Below are 17,275 nucleotides of genomic sequence, written 5' to 3'. Positions count from 1 at the left end.
TGCCCTTATGTCCGACTGTATCAATAATCTAGCATGTTCTTTATTGAGTTTATTGGGTTGACACTGGTTCATAAACTTTATAGGTTTCAGGTATACAATTCTATAACACATATATTGAATTGTGTGTTCACCACCTCAAGTCAAGTCTCCTTCCATCACCATTTATGCCCCCCATACCCTTTCTACTCAATCTAGCTTGTTCTTTTCAGTCCTGTGACTCTCCTCATTCCATTGCTGCCCAAAGAATCTCTTTAAAATTGCAGTGTGGTCAGACCTCCCCCGAGCCCTAAATTAGTCTTCTACTCCCTACCAGATTAACTAACCCGAACACTCACAGCCCTCTATACTTGCCCTCTGTCCCTCCCCAACATCTGTAATCTTACCTCCCCCCATGCCCGGCCCTCTACACTCCCCTGACACTCCCCTGCCCAGCAGGGCTGGCTAATCGCTGTCACGCAGACATGCCTTGTCCTCTTGCCCCAATACCTCTGCAGTCCTCATGCTTCATGCTCTCCCTTGATGACAGCCTGGTTTTTTAAACATAATTCCGTTCCTTCCTGCCTCGCCAGCCTGGAGTGACCTGGTGTACCCTCTGCAAACACAACTTCGATGGCATTCTGTCACACAGTAGTTCCAATTATAGTTAAACTGTCACATCTGAGAGTCTTTTCAAATAGATGCAAGTTACATGGGGCAAGTCCAGTGTCCTCACACTTTTTTGTGTGACCACAGAGCCCAGGATTCTAGATGCTGGCTGGTGCCCCCATGGATAGGTTCCATTTTTTCCAAACAGAGGAGCCTACAGAAGACAGAAAGAATAGAGGCACCCCTGCTTGAATGCACAACCTTGTTTGCCTAAAACCAAATACCATATGAAATCCCAAATTTAAAATAACCACGGAGACATTTTAACAGCCAGATTTTATCATCGTTGAAAGAGAGATGAATTCTTTTACATTTTTTTCAAATCACTTAGGTCTTTGTGGCCTTTTAAAAAGGCTGTTCTTGCCCTAGCCAGTGACTCAGTGGTTAGAGCATCGGCCTTCACACTGAGGGGTTGAGGGTTCTATTCCCAGTCAAGGGCATGTACCTGGGTTGTGGGCTCGATCCCCAGTCCTGGCCTGGGCAGGTGTGGAAGGCAACCAATTGATGTGTCTCTCTCCACATTGATGTGTGTGTGTTTTTTTCTCTCTCTCTCTCTCCCCCCTCTCTCCCACTCTAAAAATCAATGGATATTTTTTCATTGGGTGAGGATTAACAAAACATAATAATAACAAAAATAGCGTTTTCTTTACTGTGGCTGAAATTTCCAGGTCAAGCTCAGAAATCACATAACAGTGATGACATCTTTCAACCTCCAACATGGTGGTGTGGTGACTGGTGTTAGGTGGTTAGTTATTCAAACAACCCGAAGGAGAATGTATGACTGCAGCTGAACTGGTAGATGTTACCCAGGTGTGGGTTCTGACTGAGGGGACTCCTCCCCATCTACCTGAGGGCTTTGGATGGAACGTCCTGGCAGTCACACCTGAGGACTCTGAGATAAACAGGGCTGCGGTGCAAACCCAATAGCACGTGAAGAGCAGACAGGCTGAATGCTAATACCCCGAATGCCCACATGCCTGGATTTTAGGAGCAAAGGGCTCCCACTGTTTTATTGGGACTGACCTCATGTTAGAACATCAAGTAACTGAATTCAGAGCAGGGAGGGAAAATGATGTCCCCCTAAGCAACTATTGTGAACGGTTGGGAGGAGCTAGGTTAAGAAGACTCCCCTATAAGTGTATCCTGAGCGATCAGCCAGAACCGCCAACCAGGAGGGAAAGGGTGGCGGCTGCCTGCCATTTATTTGTGATGCTGACTCAGCGTCCTGAATCGGGCTCTCCCGAACTCAGGCTCCCTGGAGCCTATCCGTCCTCCAGGGCCCCGTCAAGCGCCCCTCTACCCCGAGGCTCATCCCGCCAGCTGCAGCGTTCTCTCTCAGGCTTAATTCAGTGGTAGCCTCTGAATCGCCCACTGGCACTTCACACCTGCTAGAGAGTCTTGTCTGGCCATTGTATATGTCACATACGTCTGGAGTGGCAGGAATCCCCTGAAAAGTGGGTTGCACCTCGCTGTGGTCAATCCAGCGGGCACTGAGTTATGTTTATGCTAAAATGGAGTTAGAAATCGCAGGACAAGTTATGAAATAAGCGGGTCCTGGAATATCAGAAAATGAGGGAACTGCATCCCTTCTCCCCTCCCCTGCCTGCCCGTGTGGCCCTGGAGGTGGTGCAGGCGGAGCTTCATCTGGGGGTTGGGGTCTGCTCTGGGCGAGGGGAACGCTTCTGAGGGCTTCAGAGCCAGGACTTCCTCCGGGAAGAGAGAATATGCTAAAGGTGCGGGCTAGCTTTCGGATGGAAGCGTGGGTACCACCTGGAAACCGTGTGGGTGGAAAAGAGGAGCGTTTCCGTGTGAAGCCAGATGGCAGATTCCTCCGCTTCTTCCTTGTAACAGAACTCGGATTTAGTGTAAGTGTCAGAGGCCCTCTGGGGAGCCCGGGCCCCTTTCCAGGCCCAGAGGGACTCCGATTCGTCATTCATTCTCTTCTTGGCCATGACCACACCGTGCCGTTCTGGCCCAAGCTGCAGGGAGAAGCCTGCTGGGGACCCCTGACAAAGGTTTGATTCATTCCTGAGAAGGGCCGCATGAGGTGAAACTTCCTTTTCTCTCCTTTGGATGCTGCTGTGTGAGGATCCGATGCTTGGAGCCACGGCAGCTGTCTTACAATCCGAGGGGACCTGTGAGGTCCCGAGGGTGGCAAGTAGAGAGATGAGAAATACCTGTGTCCTTGATGACTGTGTCGAACCCGAGTAGAGAGATGAGAAATACCTGTGTCCTTGATGACTGTGTTGAACCCTGAGCTAAATCTGGAGAGTCCCCCCCCCCCCGTTTCTTTCCCCACATTCCATCCATTTTACATTGTAACCTTTCTGAAATTAGGATGCATGTTTCATGGCCTGTTAGTCACAATGGCAGCGTTTCTTCTTTTCTTAGTGGAACTGAAAATAATTGGGTGTTTACGAAAAGGCTGCATCTAAGACTTGATGAGGCGTGGGATTCCTTATCGCTGTCCATCTTTTAGTAGGTTTGCCGTTACTTTCCCTTAGGAGTGCCCTCATGAGCCTGGCTGCTCTCCTCAGAGGAGGGGTGGGGTGGGAAGGGCAACGGAAGAGGGGGGAACACAGTTGGGAGCGGCCCTTCCTGAGGACGTCCCTGGCTCTGCGAGGGGCCTGGACGTGGTCCCTCCCTGGAAGCAGCCCTGCTCTCCTTGGGGTTTGGGGCACACGGTCTCTGCAGAAACCGGCCATCGAGTGCACTCCACGCTGGCGTGGAGCTTAAAGGGGCGGCGGCATAGGGCCATCACCTGCACCGACAATGGTCTCGGTGTGTGAAACCTAGAGTCCAGGAAGGAGAGGGAGAGGGAGAGGGAGAGGGAGAGGGAGAGGGAGAGGGAGAGGGAGAGGGAGAGGGAGAGGGAGAGGGAGAGGGAGAGGGAGAGGGAGAGGGAGAGGGAGAGGGAGAGGGAGAGGGAGAGGGAGAGGGAGAGGGAGAGGGAGAGGGAGAGGGAGAGGGAGAGAGGGAGGGAGAGGGAGAGGGAGAGGGAGAGGGAGAGGGAGAGGGAGAGAGAGAGACTGACTCTAAACCCAGGGGGAGGCTCAGCTCAGCCCACTTAGCTCGTTGTTTCTGAATGGGAGGTACACCCTACCCCATCCCCTCACCCTGTTCCTACAGCTGCAGGGAGCTGAGCGGTTGCTCCTCTCCCACTGAGGCCTCCTTCCCAGGACAGCCCTGCCCTCTCTCCCCTACCCTCCCTCTCCTATCCTCCCCCCCCCCCCCCCCCCCCGTTCTCTGCAGTCCCTAGTCACAGAGGGACTGACATTAGCACCTCCAAACCCTGTCCAAAGCTGTCTCTTCATGCTGAGTTCTGTTTTCCTCATAGACCATTTAGAGCACAAGACCACGAAGTAGAGCCCTGACCCTGCAGGGCCCATCCCTGCAGATGGCTGAGTGAGGAATGGAGCATGGATACCCACTTCACTGGGCAGGAGGGAGTTCCAAATTCTTTGGAAATGAAGTGTAGTTACATTCTGGGCTGCTTTTCCTGAAGTGGCTGAGAGAAGTACCCTGGGCCAGTCCTCCCACTGGTCTTCCTGGATCTTGGAGAGCAGAGGGGTGAACCCTGTGACCGCACTGCCCACCGCAGGCCCAGGTGCAGTCTTCAGGGCCTGGCTTCTCCTTTCCCTTTCCCTCTGTCCCTCCCCCTCCCCCCCGGAGGCAGGAGTCCAGGCCGGTCTCCCTTGGCCTCTGGGGCCGCCCTGGCTAAAGCTCAGGGAAGCACGTCACTCACCCACGTAGAAGTGCTCCGGGGACTTGTCCCCTGACGAGAAATCCTTCATGGAGCCTCCGAACCGAAACCAGAGCCCAAAGGCGATGACGGCCGACCCCGCCAGCTGAAAAGCAAGCAGGAGAGCTTTATAAAGAAGGCGAGGGAAGCGCGTGCACCCAGGAGCCAGCGGTGGCCCAGGGTGCTGGGGGCTGGAAGGCCACATCCTTCACGTTTCACAGAGGAGGTGACATGAAGTGCTTAGAGCCCCCGGGTCCCTGATGTGGCGCTGGAACCGGAGTTTCCCCCATTCTGCAGGCTGCCCTGGGTCATGGGCATACCCAGCCCTGGGCCCCCTGGAGGCGGCTCAGCAAGAACTTTCCAGTGCCGGCCCCCTGGAAGGCACCGGTGCCTGCCCCTTGTCCCTTAAGGGCACTCTGGACCTCCTGACCAGCGCCACCCAGAGAGGGGGCCGTGTTTCAGACCTGGGTCACCAAGAGCAGGATGCACTCCAAGACCCGGGGGAAACACGCTTCTCTAATTTGGAAGCAAACACACCGCCTCCGACCTGCCCCCTCCCCATGGGCGCGCAGTGCCCAGTGAGAGAGCTGGTTCAGGGGCATCTGAACCCCCCTCCCCTCCCCTGGGGCCTCCTCGTCACGGTCACTGCCCTGCAGGCTGGGAGGGAGCTTGACCGGTTTTTTTTTTTTTTGGTTGCTATTTTGAGTTTCCATGGAAAGTGAGAAAGGAAAAAATAATTTTCTGAAAAAGCATGGTCTGTGTGCCCTGCGGCTCATGGAGAGGCTGAGTGGCTGGCGCGGGCAGCGGCGGGCAGGCTGGCAGCTGGCACGGTCATCGCCTGCTCCCTGTGGCCACTCTGAGGGCCTCGTGAGGCTCCCCACCGAAGCCGGGGGTCCTGTCCTGCCTCCACGGGACGGTCCCCAATGCCCCGGCAGGCTCCAGCCCCGCACCCCCTTGTCCACACACACCCATCTGGAATTTCATCGGATCAATCCATCCACAGACGTTCGCTGGGCACCTTTGGGACTCAAGGCACCGGGGGCAAGGGTGCTGAGATGTAAAAGTAGCCCCTGGTTCTGCCAACCCCTCCAGTTAGCATTGGGCTGCCCTGGCCTCTCAGCTGGGAACAGGGTAGAGGCTGCTAGAGGCTGTCCCTCCCCACAGGGCGACAGAAGGACGTGGTCAGCGAGGTCGAGGTTTAATAAGGAAAAATAATATCAAAGTCAGGGGCCGGCAGGGCCCTTTGTCCACGGGATCCTTCTATCCAGGGGGCTATTTGTAAGACCGGCACCGCCCCTTGGGGCCAGCTGGCTGGGTTTAATCTGAGGATCTTTCCTGCAGGCTCTGTCCCCTCTGGGCCAGCTCCCTCGGTGGCCGGGTCCTCAGAAGCGTGGCGTGACTTCAGCGAGGAGGAGTTAGAGGGCGGCTCGACCAGCTGGAGTCTCTAAGAGTTTCCAGCGCTGAGCTAAGCACTAATTGGATAATGTGAGGGCAGACCCAGGCACTGGGCTCCACCAGCTTGAAAGGATTTTATTTTTATTTTTAAAAAGGGTAACATCGCATGGAAAAATATTGGAAGAAATCATGCTAAAACATTAATAATCTCTATCTTTGAAGGGTGGGGTTGCAGGTGACTTTATCTTTTTGTTCTATTTTCTAAGTCTTCTGCTGTAAGCACCTAGTACGCTTCTACGTTTTAAAATGTTGTGGTTTTTAAAAGTAGAATATGGTAGTTTGCTCGATCAAGACGAAGTGGGGAGAGTTTCCCTTGGTTCGCGCTTTAGTTTGGGAGGAAACCAGCTTCAAGGTCATTGCTGTTTCAGGTGCGGGAGAGAGAGCGATGCCCTTGGGAAAGCCTCGTCCTAGGCGTCCTAGGCGGATGTGCCCAGCAGAGCCTGGGAGACACCCCTGCCTGCCCGCCTCCGTGGCGACTTGATGGAAAGAGTTTCCAAACACAAAGTGAAATCTATTGACAGAGGCGTCAGGCCAAGGCCTGCAGCCACCCAGCAGACTGTGGGGGAGGGGACTGGTCCCAGGGACACCCTACCCCGCGGCCACATTTTTGGCAACTCCGTTACACAGACTCTAATTTATGGCTGTCTGGATCATCCCCCCAGATGGAATGCATTTGTCCGCGACTGGCACAGATGTGTTTGATGCATAATGGAAAATTAAAAGAGAGGTTGCAATTTAAAGCCACGGGACAATGAGAAAATATCTGCACTTTGCTCATCCACGCCCCCCCAAACCCCAAACCACACGGGTTTCCTCCTGAGTCAAGGAAACTGTGGCTTAGCTGAATGTCATCACTGTGTGGAGGGAATCCTCCCTCCCGCCCGCCGCTGCTCGCCCGCAGGGACATTGGGGAGGACGGCCAGGCCCCAGGCTGCTCAGGACAGCGATCACTGCTCTGGAAAGTGGCATCGACAGAGACCATGTCGCCAAAAGGGTCCTTTTAAACTCCCCGTTCCTGTAAGGCTCTTGAATGACTGTGTTTGCTGGGCTTGAAAAAAAAAAATCACACCAAGTCTAGCCCAGCCAGGAACACAGTGAACGAGGCCACTGTCATGGAGTCCCATCGCTCTGTGGGTCCCCCATCCTAGAAGAGAAGGTTCACTGAGTGACGTGCCAAAAGCCTGCAGCCCCCTGGAATCCTGCGTTTTAACCTTCCTAGAACAAAGCCCCAGCCCCCACCCATACTTCCTTTCCTTTCAGTCTCAGCCACAACACTGCACCCCAGCCACTGTCAGAACAAACAAGGAACACGGGGCGACCTCCTTTGGTCCCTTTCTTTCTCTTGTCCCCAGCCACATCTCCTCCCACTTCCTCCCCGTCTTTCAGGGGATCAGCTGTGGTCCTGGCCAGGGACGGTGCTAGGCATTAGGGAAGCGATGAAAAGGACAGGACTCACCCTAACAGGGAAGGTAACCGCATAAACTAACCAATGCAGTACACGCAGGCAGTGAGCTCGCACTGTCCAGGGACAACCAGTGCTCCGCACAAGCCATTCCATTTTGATTTACATTTTGAAGAAAGACTTAGAAGTCCCCGAGCAGGGAAGAGCTGGAGGGAGGAGTGGACAGTGTGAGTAAGGACTTCGCTTCCTTACCTGGAACACTGTGTTGGGGAGGGAGGAGTCTGGGGGAGGTTAGAGCCTGGGACTTCAGGGGCGAGTTGGGGCAACCTTGGCTCATGGCTTCTGCTTAGCTTGCTACCAGCTTGGAGAGCCCATGGCTGAGCCTGGAGGGGAGACGGGAGCCACTCCCTTTGTGGGAACCATTAGGAGGGTCGCCTGAGGCCAGACACAGTGAGGAGCCGCAGGGAAAGCTCTGGCAGGCTGACAGGACCGCCTTCACAGCCTGTCAGGGGAATACCTGGCCAACTACTGTTTTCAAATTCATTTGCACCAACACTGTGCAGACACCTCGGAAGGCAGTGTGAACACACTGGAATATACACAGCAAACACCTTCCACAGAAAAACAAGACAAAACTAGAGCACGCGTGTCAGTTCTGTGTTTCCCAAACCTGGGGGGGATGTGTGCTCCGCATCATACATGGACACACAGAGTAACTCTATACATGCCTTTTACAGGAGCGTATGAGCACTTAACACCATTATGGCAACACGCATACTCCACTCAGATGGAAGAATGGACAAAGGCCATACCGGATTCTGGCTTCTGCAGGGTGAACCCCATGTATATACATGACCCAACTCATTTGCATTTCTCTTCTTGGGGATGAAGTCACACAGAGTTGGAAACGACACTTCCACTCTACAGCTGCCATTAAAGGCTTTTAAGCTGATATGTGCTCTTGGCAGTTCTCACCCCGGATGGAGTCACGTGACGAGCACTCAGGCTTCCTGACGTGTCTGCACACCAGCCTGACACACAGGGCAGTGGTCTCGCCCTTCAGCAGGCGGCAGGCAGAGGCGCATGTGCTCTGGAAGACGATGCTAATTTTCTCCAAGAGGAAAGCCAGCTCCCAACGCTTTCATCCCAGTGAAAGCCAAGGCAAGGATTCAGATGGCACGTTCTCAGAATTGAGGATTTTGTCAAGAAACACAGGAGCCCAGTGCCACAGGACATCCGTGCACAAGCACCCCCGAGGACCCTGGCTGCCCTTGTCTCAACGTCAGGACCAGGTGAGGTGGAACTGGGGGCAGGACCCTGGCAGGGGTGAGGAGATGGCTAATCGTAAGATACCTGTGGTTCTGATTTCCCCTAGGACTTTCCTCCTCATAATTTCCTAGGAACGGCGCATGCTAAGGAATTCCTGAAAGACCTCCTTCAGGTAAGGATCTATTTTTAAATCAATCCGTGCTTAATTCTGTGCACTGATGGAAGGGTTCCGCGCTCCAAACCACGACCACATCGGGAGTTTTATGCATCTTGGAGAGAACTTCGGGTTATGTGTTTGTGCTAAACATACCTTCTTCTGTTTAGGTTGTTATGAAGTAACCTGCGTGGATCAAGTGGCATTGCCAGGAGACAGTAGAGAGGTGCTGGGGGGATACCACGCTCAGGGCAGGAAACTAACCTGATGGAAAGCTTGCTGTGAATGATGAGGCTGATAAATATAAACAGTGGAAAGTGTGTTGTATTTATTCCATGGTTACACATACTAGTAATGCGCTTTCCCTAGAGAAATATAGGGAGAGGAGGAGGGGAGGAGGGGCCAGCAAGAATTGGGAGAAAGATGATAGCTGCATAGTTTCCTTTAAACAGCAAAATAAATGTCATAAACCACTGGCTAGGGGTTCCAGCGAGCAGATGGCTTTATCAAGTGAACATCAAATACACAGAGAACTAAAATCTAACCCGCCAGGTCACCCAAGTGGCTTACACGTGACGTCTGCCTTCCCTCACCCAGGAGATGAGCTCTCGGAGGACAACAATGGTCTGTGTTCTCTGGACTTCTTCCTTGCAGCATCCAGCTGGCTCTTGTCCCAGGCTCAGCCACTGAGTAAACAGTTACCTGAGGGCTACACTGACTACTGCGACATCTCATCTCTATCGAGCTTTATGTCAACAAAGACAGGACATTAAACAATATTTATTTAATAGCCTAATATCTTTCAAGATAGCTTGAGAGCCCTGGCCAGGTGGCTCAGTTGTTTGGAGTGTCATCTTGTACACCAAAAGGTTGCTGGTTCGATTCCCAATAAGGGCACATACCTAGGTTGCGGGTTCGATCCCCAGTTGGGGAGCGTAAGGGAGGCAGCTGATTGATGTTTCTCTTTGACACAGATATTTCTCTCTCTCTCTCTCTCTCTCTCTCTCTCTCTCTCTCTCTCTCTCTCTCTCTCTTTCTCTCTCAGCAGTAAAACATATCCTTGGGTAAGGATTAAAGAAAAAGCCTGCAAGAACTACTCTTGAGCAGATAAACAGGATTCTTAAATATCAGTCAATGACAAAGATCATCATCCAATCTTAGTTGTTACAGAGAGACAATGGGAGACTCAAATGTTTCAGCAGAACTCAGGTTAGACTCGGACAAGCCACAGCACTTTATTTATTAAAATGTTAGCTTGGATGGAATCCAGTAGAAATCATGAAAGGCTAGTTTGGTGTTCCAAAGAGATTGTTCTTAACAGCAATTTTACCAGAAACCACTGTGGGCATGAAGGCAGGGGGGGCCGGGCATTTACAGGGGACAGGACAGATTGGAGGGTGCACAGGGAGAGCAAGGGGCTTCCCGGGTGAGTGGCAGCAGCTTCCAAGGCCCCTGCCCCTGCCCACAGCGGGACTTGGCCAGCCCTGCCTGACTCTCCAGCTTATCAGCTGACTCCTTCCCAGTCCCCACTATGATGGGGAGGGGAGGGCTTGGCACACTCTTTGGAACATTTGCCAACTGCTCTTCTAGAAATGTTACCTCTTCTGAGTGTTCACACTGAATAGCGACGCCCTTACACAGGATCTTAACAAAAACACGCGCGTGCACCGAGCTGTGGTGTTGAGCAGCTGGAGGGATGAACACGGGGGCTCCACGGCCTCCTGCGTTCCAATCGGGCTCTGCCATGTACTAGTCCAGGGGTCCTCAAACTTTTTAAACAGGGGGCCAGTTCACTGTCCCTCAGACCGTTGGAGGGCCGGACTATAGTTTAAAAAAAAAACTATGAACAAATTCCTATGCACACTGCACATATCTTATTTTGAAGTAAAAAAACAAAACGGGAACAAATACAATATTTGTATTTGCATGCGGCCCGCGGGCCGTAGTTTGAGGACCCCGTACTAGTCTGTGATCTTGGGCAAGTCACTTCACCTCTCTCACCCTCAGCTTCCTCGACTGCAAAGTGAAGGTAATCATAGTGCCTCCCCACGAGATTAAATGAGTTCGCGTTACAGACGTAGAGCGGCGAGCGCCCAGCGCGTGGTGTTATTATGCTGGTAGGCTCGCTCATGTTACATTCAAACCGAAACGTAACCTGACTCAAGAGACGAAACTCCACTCCCAAGGCCCAACGAGCTGGCCCTCCGCTGCCTTCCTCTACTAATTCTGAGGTTCGCTCTACACTCTTTCCACGACACACGGAAATCCCTGCGTTTTCTAAACCTCCCAGCTGTGCCAGTGCCCCCTCCAGGGACGGTTTCCTCTCTCTCTTTGGTTTTAGTGTTTACAAGACCCAATAAAAGAAAAACGGGGAAAATAATTTATGAGAGAAAGAATAACTCTATGTAGGCAAGAGCTATCCGACAGAACTTTCTCCAGTGATACAGGTGCACGTGTTCTCTCTCGGCGCTGTCCAGTACTGCAGCCACTAGCCATCGATGGTTACTGAGCACTGGAATGTGGCTAGTGCGGCTTAGGAGCTGCATATTAGATGTCTTTGCATACTGATTGAGTTTGCTAGCCTCGTGTGATTGGGAGCGTAGTCACCATCTGGGACAGTGCAGGTCTAGATGCACGTGCTCATCGCGGCTTCGAGCTTCTCTCCCCTTAGTCGGCAGCCTTGGAGTGGTTACACCACTGAGTCTGGGCCACACACAGAAGCCCAGCTCCGTCCTGGCTGGTTCCGAGTCCCTGAGCAAATCTCCCTGTTTTGTTTTGTTTTTTAATATATTTTATTGATTTTTGACAGAGAAAAAAAGGAGAGGGATAGAGAGTTAGAAACATCAATCAGCTGCCTTTCACACGCCCCCTACTGGGGATGTGCCCGCAACCAAGGTACATGCCCTTGACCGGAATCGAACCCCGGACCCTTCAGTCAGCAAGCCTCCCTGTTTTGTCACATGTCAACTGGGGGTGACAGCTGAGGGTCACTGTGAGGATTAAATATCTAAAATGTAAAGCCACCAGCCCACTCTCTTCCCACCTTGACAAAAACCAGACATAAAGACTATCCCGCAACAAGGCCCAGGAAATTCCTATCTGCCTCCTGGAATGACCTAGCTGTTAGGTGGACCCCAAAGAATACTTTCCCCAGGTATTTTTTTTTAAAGCAGTCTTTCTCAACAGGCCGGAGCGCTGAAGTTATAGTTTGAAAGAAGTTTGGGGAAGAGGAGGAGGCAACCCCTGTAAGCTGCCGTCTATTCAAACATTTTCCACTCCCGAGGCCACGTGACACGTCTCTCCTAACAGCACCTGTCAGGCATCACCCAGCGAAACCCCAAAGCCGCATCCATCATGGTAAGAAGGAAAGAAAGCGACTTCACACACGCCTTATATGGCATCTGCCTTTCCACAACGAACAGTCCCGCTTCCTGTTGGTGGGTAACCCTGAGCCGCTCGAAAGCACAATGATAGGAAGACGCTACGCGTACAACAACAAACGAAGGAATAAACATGCCCAGGTTTCTCTCTCAACCACCGCGTGTGGCTGGCTGGGCTGTGGTGTGTTACTTACATTGCTATGCAACGGGGGAAAAAATAAAGGCGATTTCAGGGAAGGGCATGGAACTATGCTATGCAATTTGATTAGAGTGTCCAACTTTCGCCCTGACAGGTATCGCAAAGGGTTTCTTTAATGTTAGACACCAACCATGATAACAGAAATTAATTTAGTGGGGTTCATGGCTAGGCTTTACTTTTTTTTTTTTTTTTTTAATCCAATGGTGATTACAGGCAGTGGCCCTGGGCCAGGAGTGCTGGGCCAGCCCTGGCCGGGTCTAGTTGAATGCTTATAAAATCAGGAGCACTGCCTAAGGAAACTTCAACCAACCTGCCTGAGGAGGGTGCAGAGGATTGGTTAAATTTCAGATCCGCAAAGCATACCCACCTGCCTCGCTGCTGCCTCCCGGTGAGTTCCTGGCAGGAAAGGAGTTCTGTCACCGGGGACCTTATGCCTCAGAAGGGCAGGCGCACAGCATCCAAGGGTGTGTGCACACATGACCCTGAGTCCCAGCTGAAGCCTCTCCTTCCAGGAAAGCTGTCCGCCCGCCCCCCACCCCCCGCCCCTCCCCCAAACCTCCCACAAACCCCTCTAACCTGGAAAAAACAACTTCAGAAACTGGGGTGGGGCTTCTCTGGAATCAGGTTTCCTCAGTGACCATGGAGGGAGATAGCTAGACAGTTTATCCCAAATAATCCCTTTCCCTAAATCATTAGGTACTTGTCCCAGTTCGCCCGTTTGCCTCTGGTTGTGCAAGTACAGATGTAGGAGGCTGCCTGTGACCTGGGAAGGCTGCCTGTGGCAGCTGCTGTTCCAGGACCCTCAGTCCGCACCCCCACCCCTTCTGCCCCATGGAATTAGGAGACAGGAAGGCCCCATTTTCCCCTCCTGGGCTCAATCTGTGCAAGCAGAGAACAAACCAATAGGTAATAAGCAGGAAGACAGGGCCTCCGTCCTCCAGATAAAGCCGAGAATCCATTACCGGCGCCAATTGGGAAGTCCACTTGTACCAAGCTCTCCAACCTGCAACTCATTTATGCATGCTGCAGACATTTACCGAGTGCCTCCTGTGTGCGGGGGACTTTTCTAGACATGGAGATACAGCCGTGAACAGAACAGAAAAAAAAAAAATCTCCGCTCTCAGTTCCAGTGGGGAAAGTCCACGAGTACAGACTGAAGATGTGTGGTTATCCTAAAGCGAAGACGAGCTGCAAGTCACTTGGCAAACATACACTCTTCTCCCACACAGAGGGGGGAGGGAAAGAGAGCCAACTTTCACTGACGCTTCTGTGTGCCAGGCACTCAGTAATCACAGTTTTGAGCTCTTACTTTGTGCCAGACTCTGAGGAAGGTGAGCTCAGATACGGTCCCCATTCCCTTTCAGTCCTCTCAGCAACTCCGTTCCCCTAACGGTGAGATGAGGAGACAGGGCTGGAAGTCAGAAGGCACTGCTCAAGCGCACCCTGCCTGGGGTCTCGGCACTCGAGCCTGATCCCTTCGCCAGATGGTGGTCACACCCTCCCTCGCTCCGTTCCTCAGCTGGAGGCGGTGTCACCCCCTCATCCTTGCCCACCTCCATTCCTCCAGCCCTTTGGTTCAGCTCAGACATCCCCCTTCTTCAGCAGAACTGTGCCGACTCCTCACTATTGCTGTGGACCTTGCGCTGATCTCCTTCACTGGATCACAGGCATGAAAGGTGGTATCTGACCCCACCAGGCCCTCAGACATCGCTGTCTTCCTACTTCCCCTCCTTATGGCCTTCCTGGTCAGAAGTGGACATTACTCACTTGGCTTTATCCTGTCCGTTTTGTTCGTTGTTGTTCTATAGGCATCGCTCTCACGTCCTCAACTAGATTGGCAGCTTAGAGAACAGTGTTTCATATTTATAAATTACATATGTTTACTAGAGGCCTGATGCACGAAATTCGTGCAAGAGTAGGCCTTCCTTTCCCCGCTGCCAGCACCGGGGACCCGGGCTTCCCTCGCAGCCTCGGCTTCATCTGGAAGGCTGTCTGGAAGGACGTCCAGAAGGACATCCGGTCTAATTAGCATATTACGCTTTTATTATTACAGATAAGTTACATATCTATGTATACATGTATAAATTATCTTTCTAATGCTTGCTTAAGGATTATTTAACCGAGTGGCTCTCAAACTTGAGCACGAATCAGAATGATCTGGAGGGCTTGTTAAAAGAGCTCACGGAGTCCCTCCCCGCAAGTTTCTGATTCAGCAGCCGGGACTGGGTTGAGAATGTGTATTTCCGACAAGTTCCCAGGAGGTGCTGCTGCTGGTGGTGCAGGAACCACTGGGAGAACCACAGGTTAGGAGTGTAATGCACCACAGGGCTGAGCAGCAAGTAGGCTGAGTTTGAGTCCCCACTCACTGGCTGTGTGACCTCGGGCAAGCCAACCTATCTGAACCTCTGTTTCCTCATGTGTAAAACTGGGGACAACAACAGTAAGCACATGAGGACTGTGGTGAGGATTAAAGGTAATAATGACGCCACGTGCACAGTACTGCCCCTGACACACTAAAAAAAAATTCAAGAATGCTCCCTCTCATCGCTGGGAAGGCTGGCAGAAAGTCGAGCGCTGAACCGGCACCGGACCCAGCCGAAGCATTCTTTCTCAGGCTCACATACAGCTCCTTTCCGATCTGTAAGCAGTGAGAGCGAAGGATGCCACTGAAGCACGACATTGATCATGAACAGCTTTGGAAATTAAGCCAGACTATTCAAAAGCACAGCAAAAGGGCCTGTAGAAATACTACCCCTTCCCCTGCCGTACGCTGGGTGCAGGAGCCCAGGTGTACAAAAGCCATGTGTCTTTTGAAAGCTCAGGGGCTGTCTTCGGGCTACCTCCTTCACACCTCGCCTGATGAAGGGTGCTGAGGATGGCTAGTGGCCTCCGAGAGCTTGAGTAGCTGGAGTCACCCAGGCTTCCGCTCTAATGGGTTGGCAGACACCAGCAGAGCCCATCATTCAATAATTGATTAGCTGCAGGCACAGGCAGACAACCTCCCCAGAACAGTTAGAACCTCCCCCACCTCCCCCCACCTCCCCCATCCCCCGTTGTTTCAAAGCACCCAGGCCCTGCTGCTCCCTCCTGCCCCTAAGAACTTCTTCACCCAAAGCACGATCTGTGTTTTCCGTCTGGGTCTATCCGAGCAGTTATCCTGGCTGACCTTCTCTTCAGGAAGCCCGAGAGGGAATGTGCGGAGCAGACAATGTTCAGACCTTGCCCCCCAGTCCCTTAGGACCTGAGATGGGGTAGCCAGGGATCTAGGGATGGCCTAGCCCTAGTCTTGCTCCAATAATATAGGCGACAGGGGTCATGGCCCCTATCTCTCTGTGGACCACGAATCCCGGGCATGTAGCTCATTCAATGCAAAGTTGAATGAGATCATCCCTGGGAGCGTTAGTATGTAGCAGAGGCTGCGGGTTGGGGGTTGGGGGAGATGCTGCGGCCCCTCCCTTCCGCTGCTCCCCTGCACAGAAGAGCATCACCACCTCCTCTCATCCAGCCGGACCCCTCCCTAATGCTCAGGGAAAGGACCACCCTCTCCCCCTTCCCCAAACCCTTTTCTCTCCTACCCCCAATTTCCTGCCCAAACCATCTTGCCAGGTGGTGAGACCACACACTCGGGGTACCACCCCCGGCAGCTCCCCATGTAAGCCCCCGCCCCTCCGAACGCCCTGGCCGAGCCCAGGCTCCAGGGGGAAGGAGCGCGAGCAGGGGGGCGTGCGCACGGCGGGAGGGAGCCCCCAGGAGGTGAGGAGAGCGAGCGTCCCCGCACCTGGAGTCCTCAGCTGCGAGAGGGACACCCCGGCGGAGAGGTTCCTCAGAGGGAAGAGCCGACGGTGTCTCCCCTTCTCACCATTTCTCGTTGCCCAATCTCTCTTTCCGTTCTGTCCTTCTCCATCCCGCCCCTCCCTCGCCGCCTGCCTTTTTCTCATCTCTGCCGTGCGGAACACCCCGCTTTCCCCCGGAGCCCGGCTCGGACGCCCGCAGCGATCCATCCTCCAGGGACCCCGGCCCCGCGCCCCTGCCCGGCCCGCCCCTGCCCGGCCCCTGGGCTCAGGGCCTCACCCAGAAGAGCAGGTTGAAGCCGAGCAGCAGGTACTTGATGCAGCGCAGGCCCCCGCGGAAGCGCCCCATGCTGCGGCCGGGCGGCGGGATTCCAAGTCCCCAGGCCGGCGATGGAGCGCCCGGAGCAGCGGGAGCCGGCGGGAGGAGGCGGGGCTACAGGGCTGGGGGCGGGGCCCTCGGGGCGGGGGCGGGGCCTGGGGCGGGTCTACAGGGGGCGGGCCTGCAGAGGGCGGGGCGGGAGCCCGGCAGGGGGCGCGAGAGGGCCCGGGAGGACCCCAGCTGTGAGGCAGGCGAGGGGTGGGGGCACCGTGCGGCCAGTAAGGGCACCTCCCCGCTCTCCCCGGAACGAGGGACCGCCTCCTACCCTCCCGGTGCCGGGCGACGTGCCCCGCGGGCGCCCCGCCATGTGGTTCTCTGAGCATCTGCCAGGAAGGCGCGTCCACTGGGGACCCGAGACCCACTTCCTCAGCGCGCTGCGCGGAGACGCATTTGAGGCTGCGGTGATGGTTGAGGATCAGGACGCGTCCCGGTGGCCATGGAAACCTAGGGGGGTGGGGTGGCCTAGGGTAGAGAGATCAGTGGGACCCGAGGCCGCCCTGACGCTGGCAGGACCTGTCCCGGGCACCCCGGCTGCGGGCTGCGGTTCTCTGGCGCCGGACGCGCACACTGGCCGCGGAGGCCGTTTCCTGGGGACTCTCCCACGGCCCCTCCCGCGTCCCCGAGGACTCTTACCTTAATAGGCAAGAAGCCGGGGAAGGCGCGGGACGCGGCTGTCCGCCCGGGTGGCTGCTCCCCTCCCTGCTCAGCCTGGCCTGCGGAGGGGGCGTCAGACTCCGCGGGTCCGGCCGGATTCAACCAATGGGAGGGCTTGGAAACCGGCCCAAACCCTCGGGGATTAACTGTGAAGTGGAGATGGAGTTAAAGGGGGAGGGTTTGTTTTGCTTTGTTTTATTAAGTT

At 54.0% G+C, this 17,275-nt stretch overlaps 1 protein-coding gene and 1 long non-coding RNA gene across 2 annotated transcripts in view; both read right to left on the bottom strand.

The window, feature by feature from the left end:
* The window catches only part of TSPAN2 (tetraspanin 2), a 33,452-nt gene extending 16,976 nt beyond the window's left edge, over nt 1-16,476 (bottom strand). Inside the window, exons 1-2 of the mRNA XM_059675209.1 lie at nt 16,318-16,476; nt 4,391-4,493 (exon numbers count right to left, since the gene is read on the bottom strand). Coding sequence (XP_059531192.1) covers nt 4,391-4,493; nt 16,318-16,386 — 172 coding nt within the window. The 5' untranslated portion in view covers nt 16,387-16,476. The remainder of the gene's footprint in view (nt 1-4,390; nt 4,494-16,317) is intronic.
* LOC132221191 (uncharacterized) lies at nt 1,193-3,330 on the bottom strand. The gene is made up of 2 exons (XR_009449917.1): nt 2,872-3,330; nt 1,193-2,822 (listed from the first exon to the last, which is right to left on the bottom strand). It is a non-coding gene; the product is annotated as an uncharacterized LOC132221191 (long non-coding RNA).
* Nucleotides 16,477-17,275: the final 799 nt, after the last annotated feature.

This window comes from Myotis daubentonii, chromosome 18 (genome assembly GCF_963259705.1).
Source record: "Myotis daubentonii chromosome 18, mMyoDau2.1, whole genome shotgun sequence".
Classification (NCBI taxonomy): domain Eukaryota; kingdom Metazoa; phylum Chordata; class Mammalia; order Chiroptera; family Vespertilionidae; genus Myotis; species Myotis daubentonii.
Note: the sequence above shows the minus strand (reverse complement) of the source record. Positions and strands in the feature narration are given on the sequence as shown.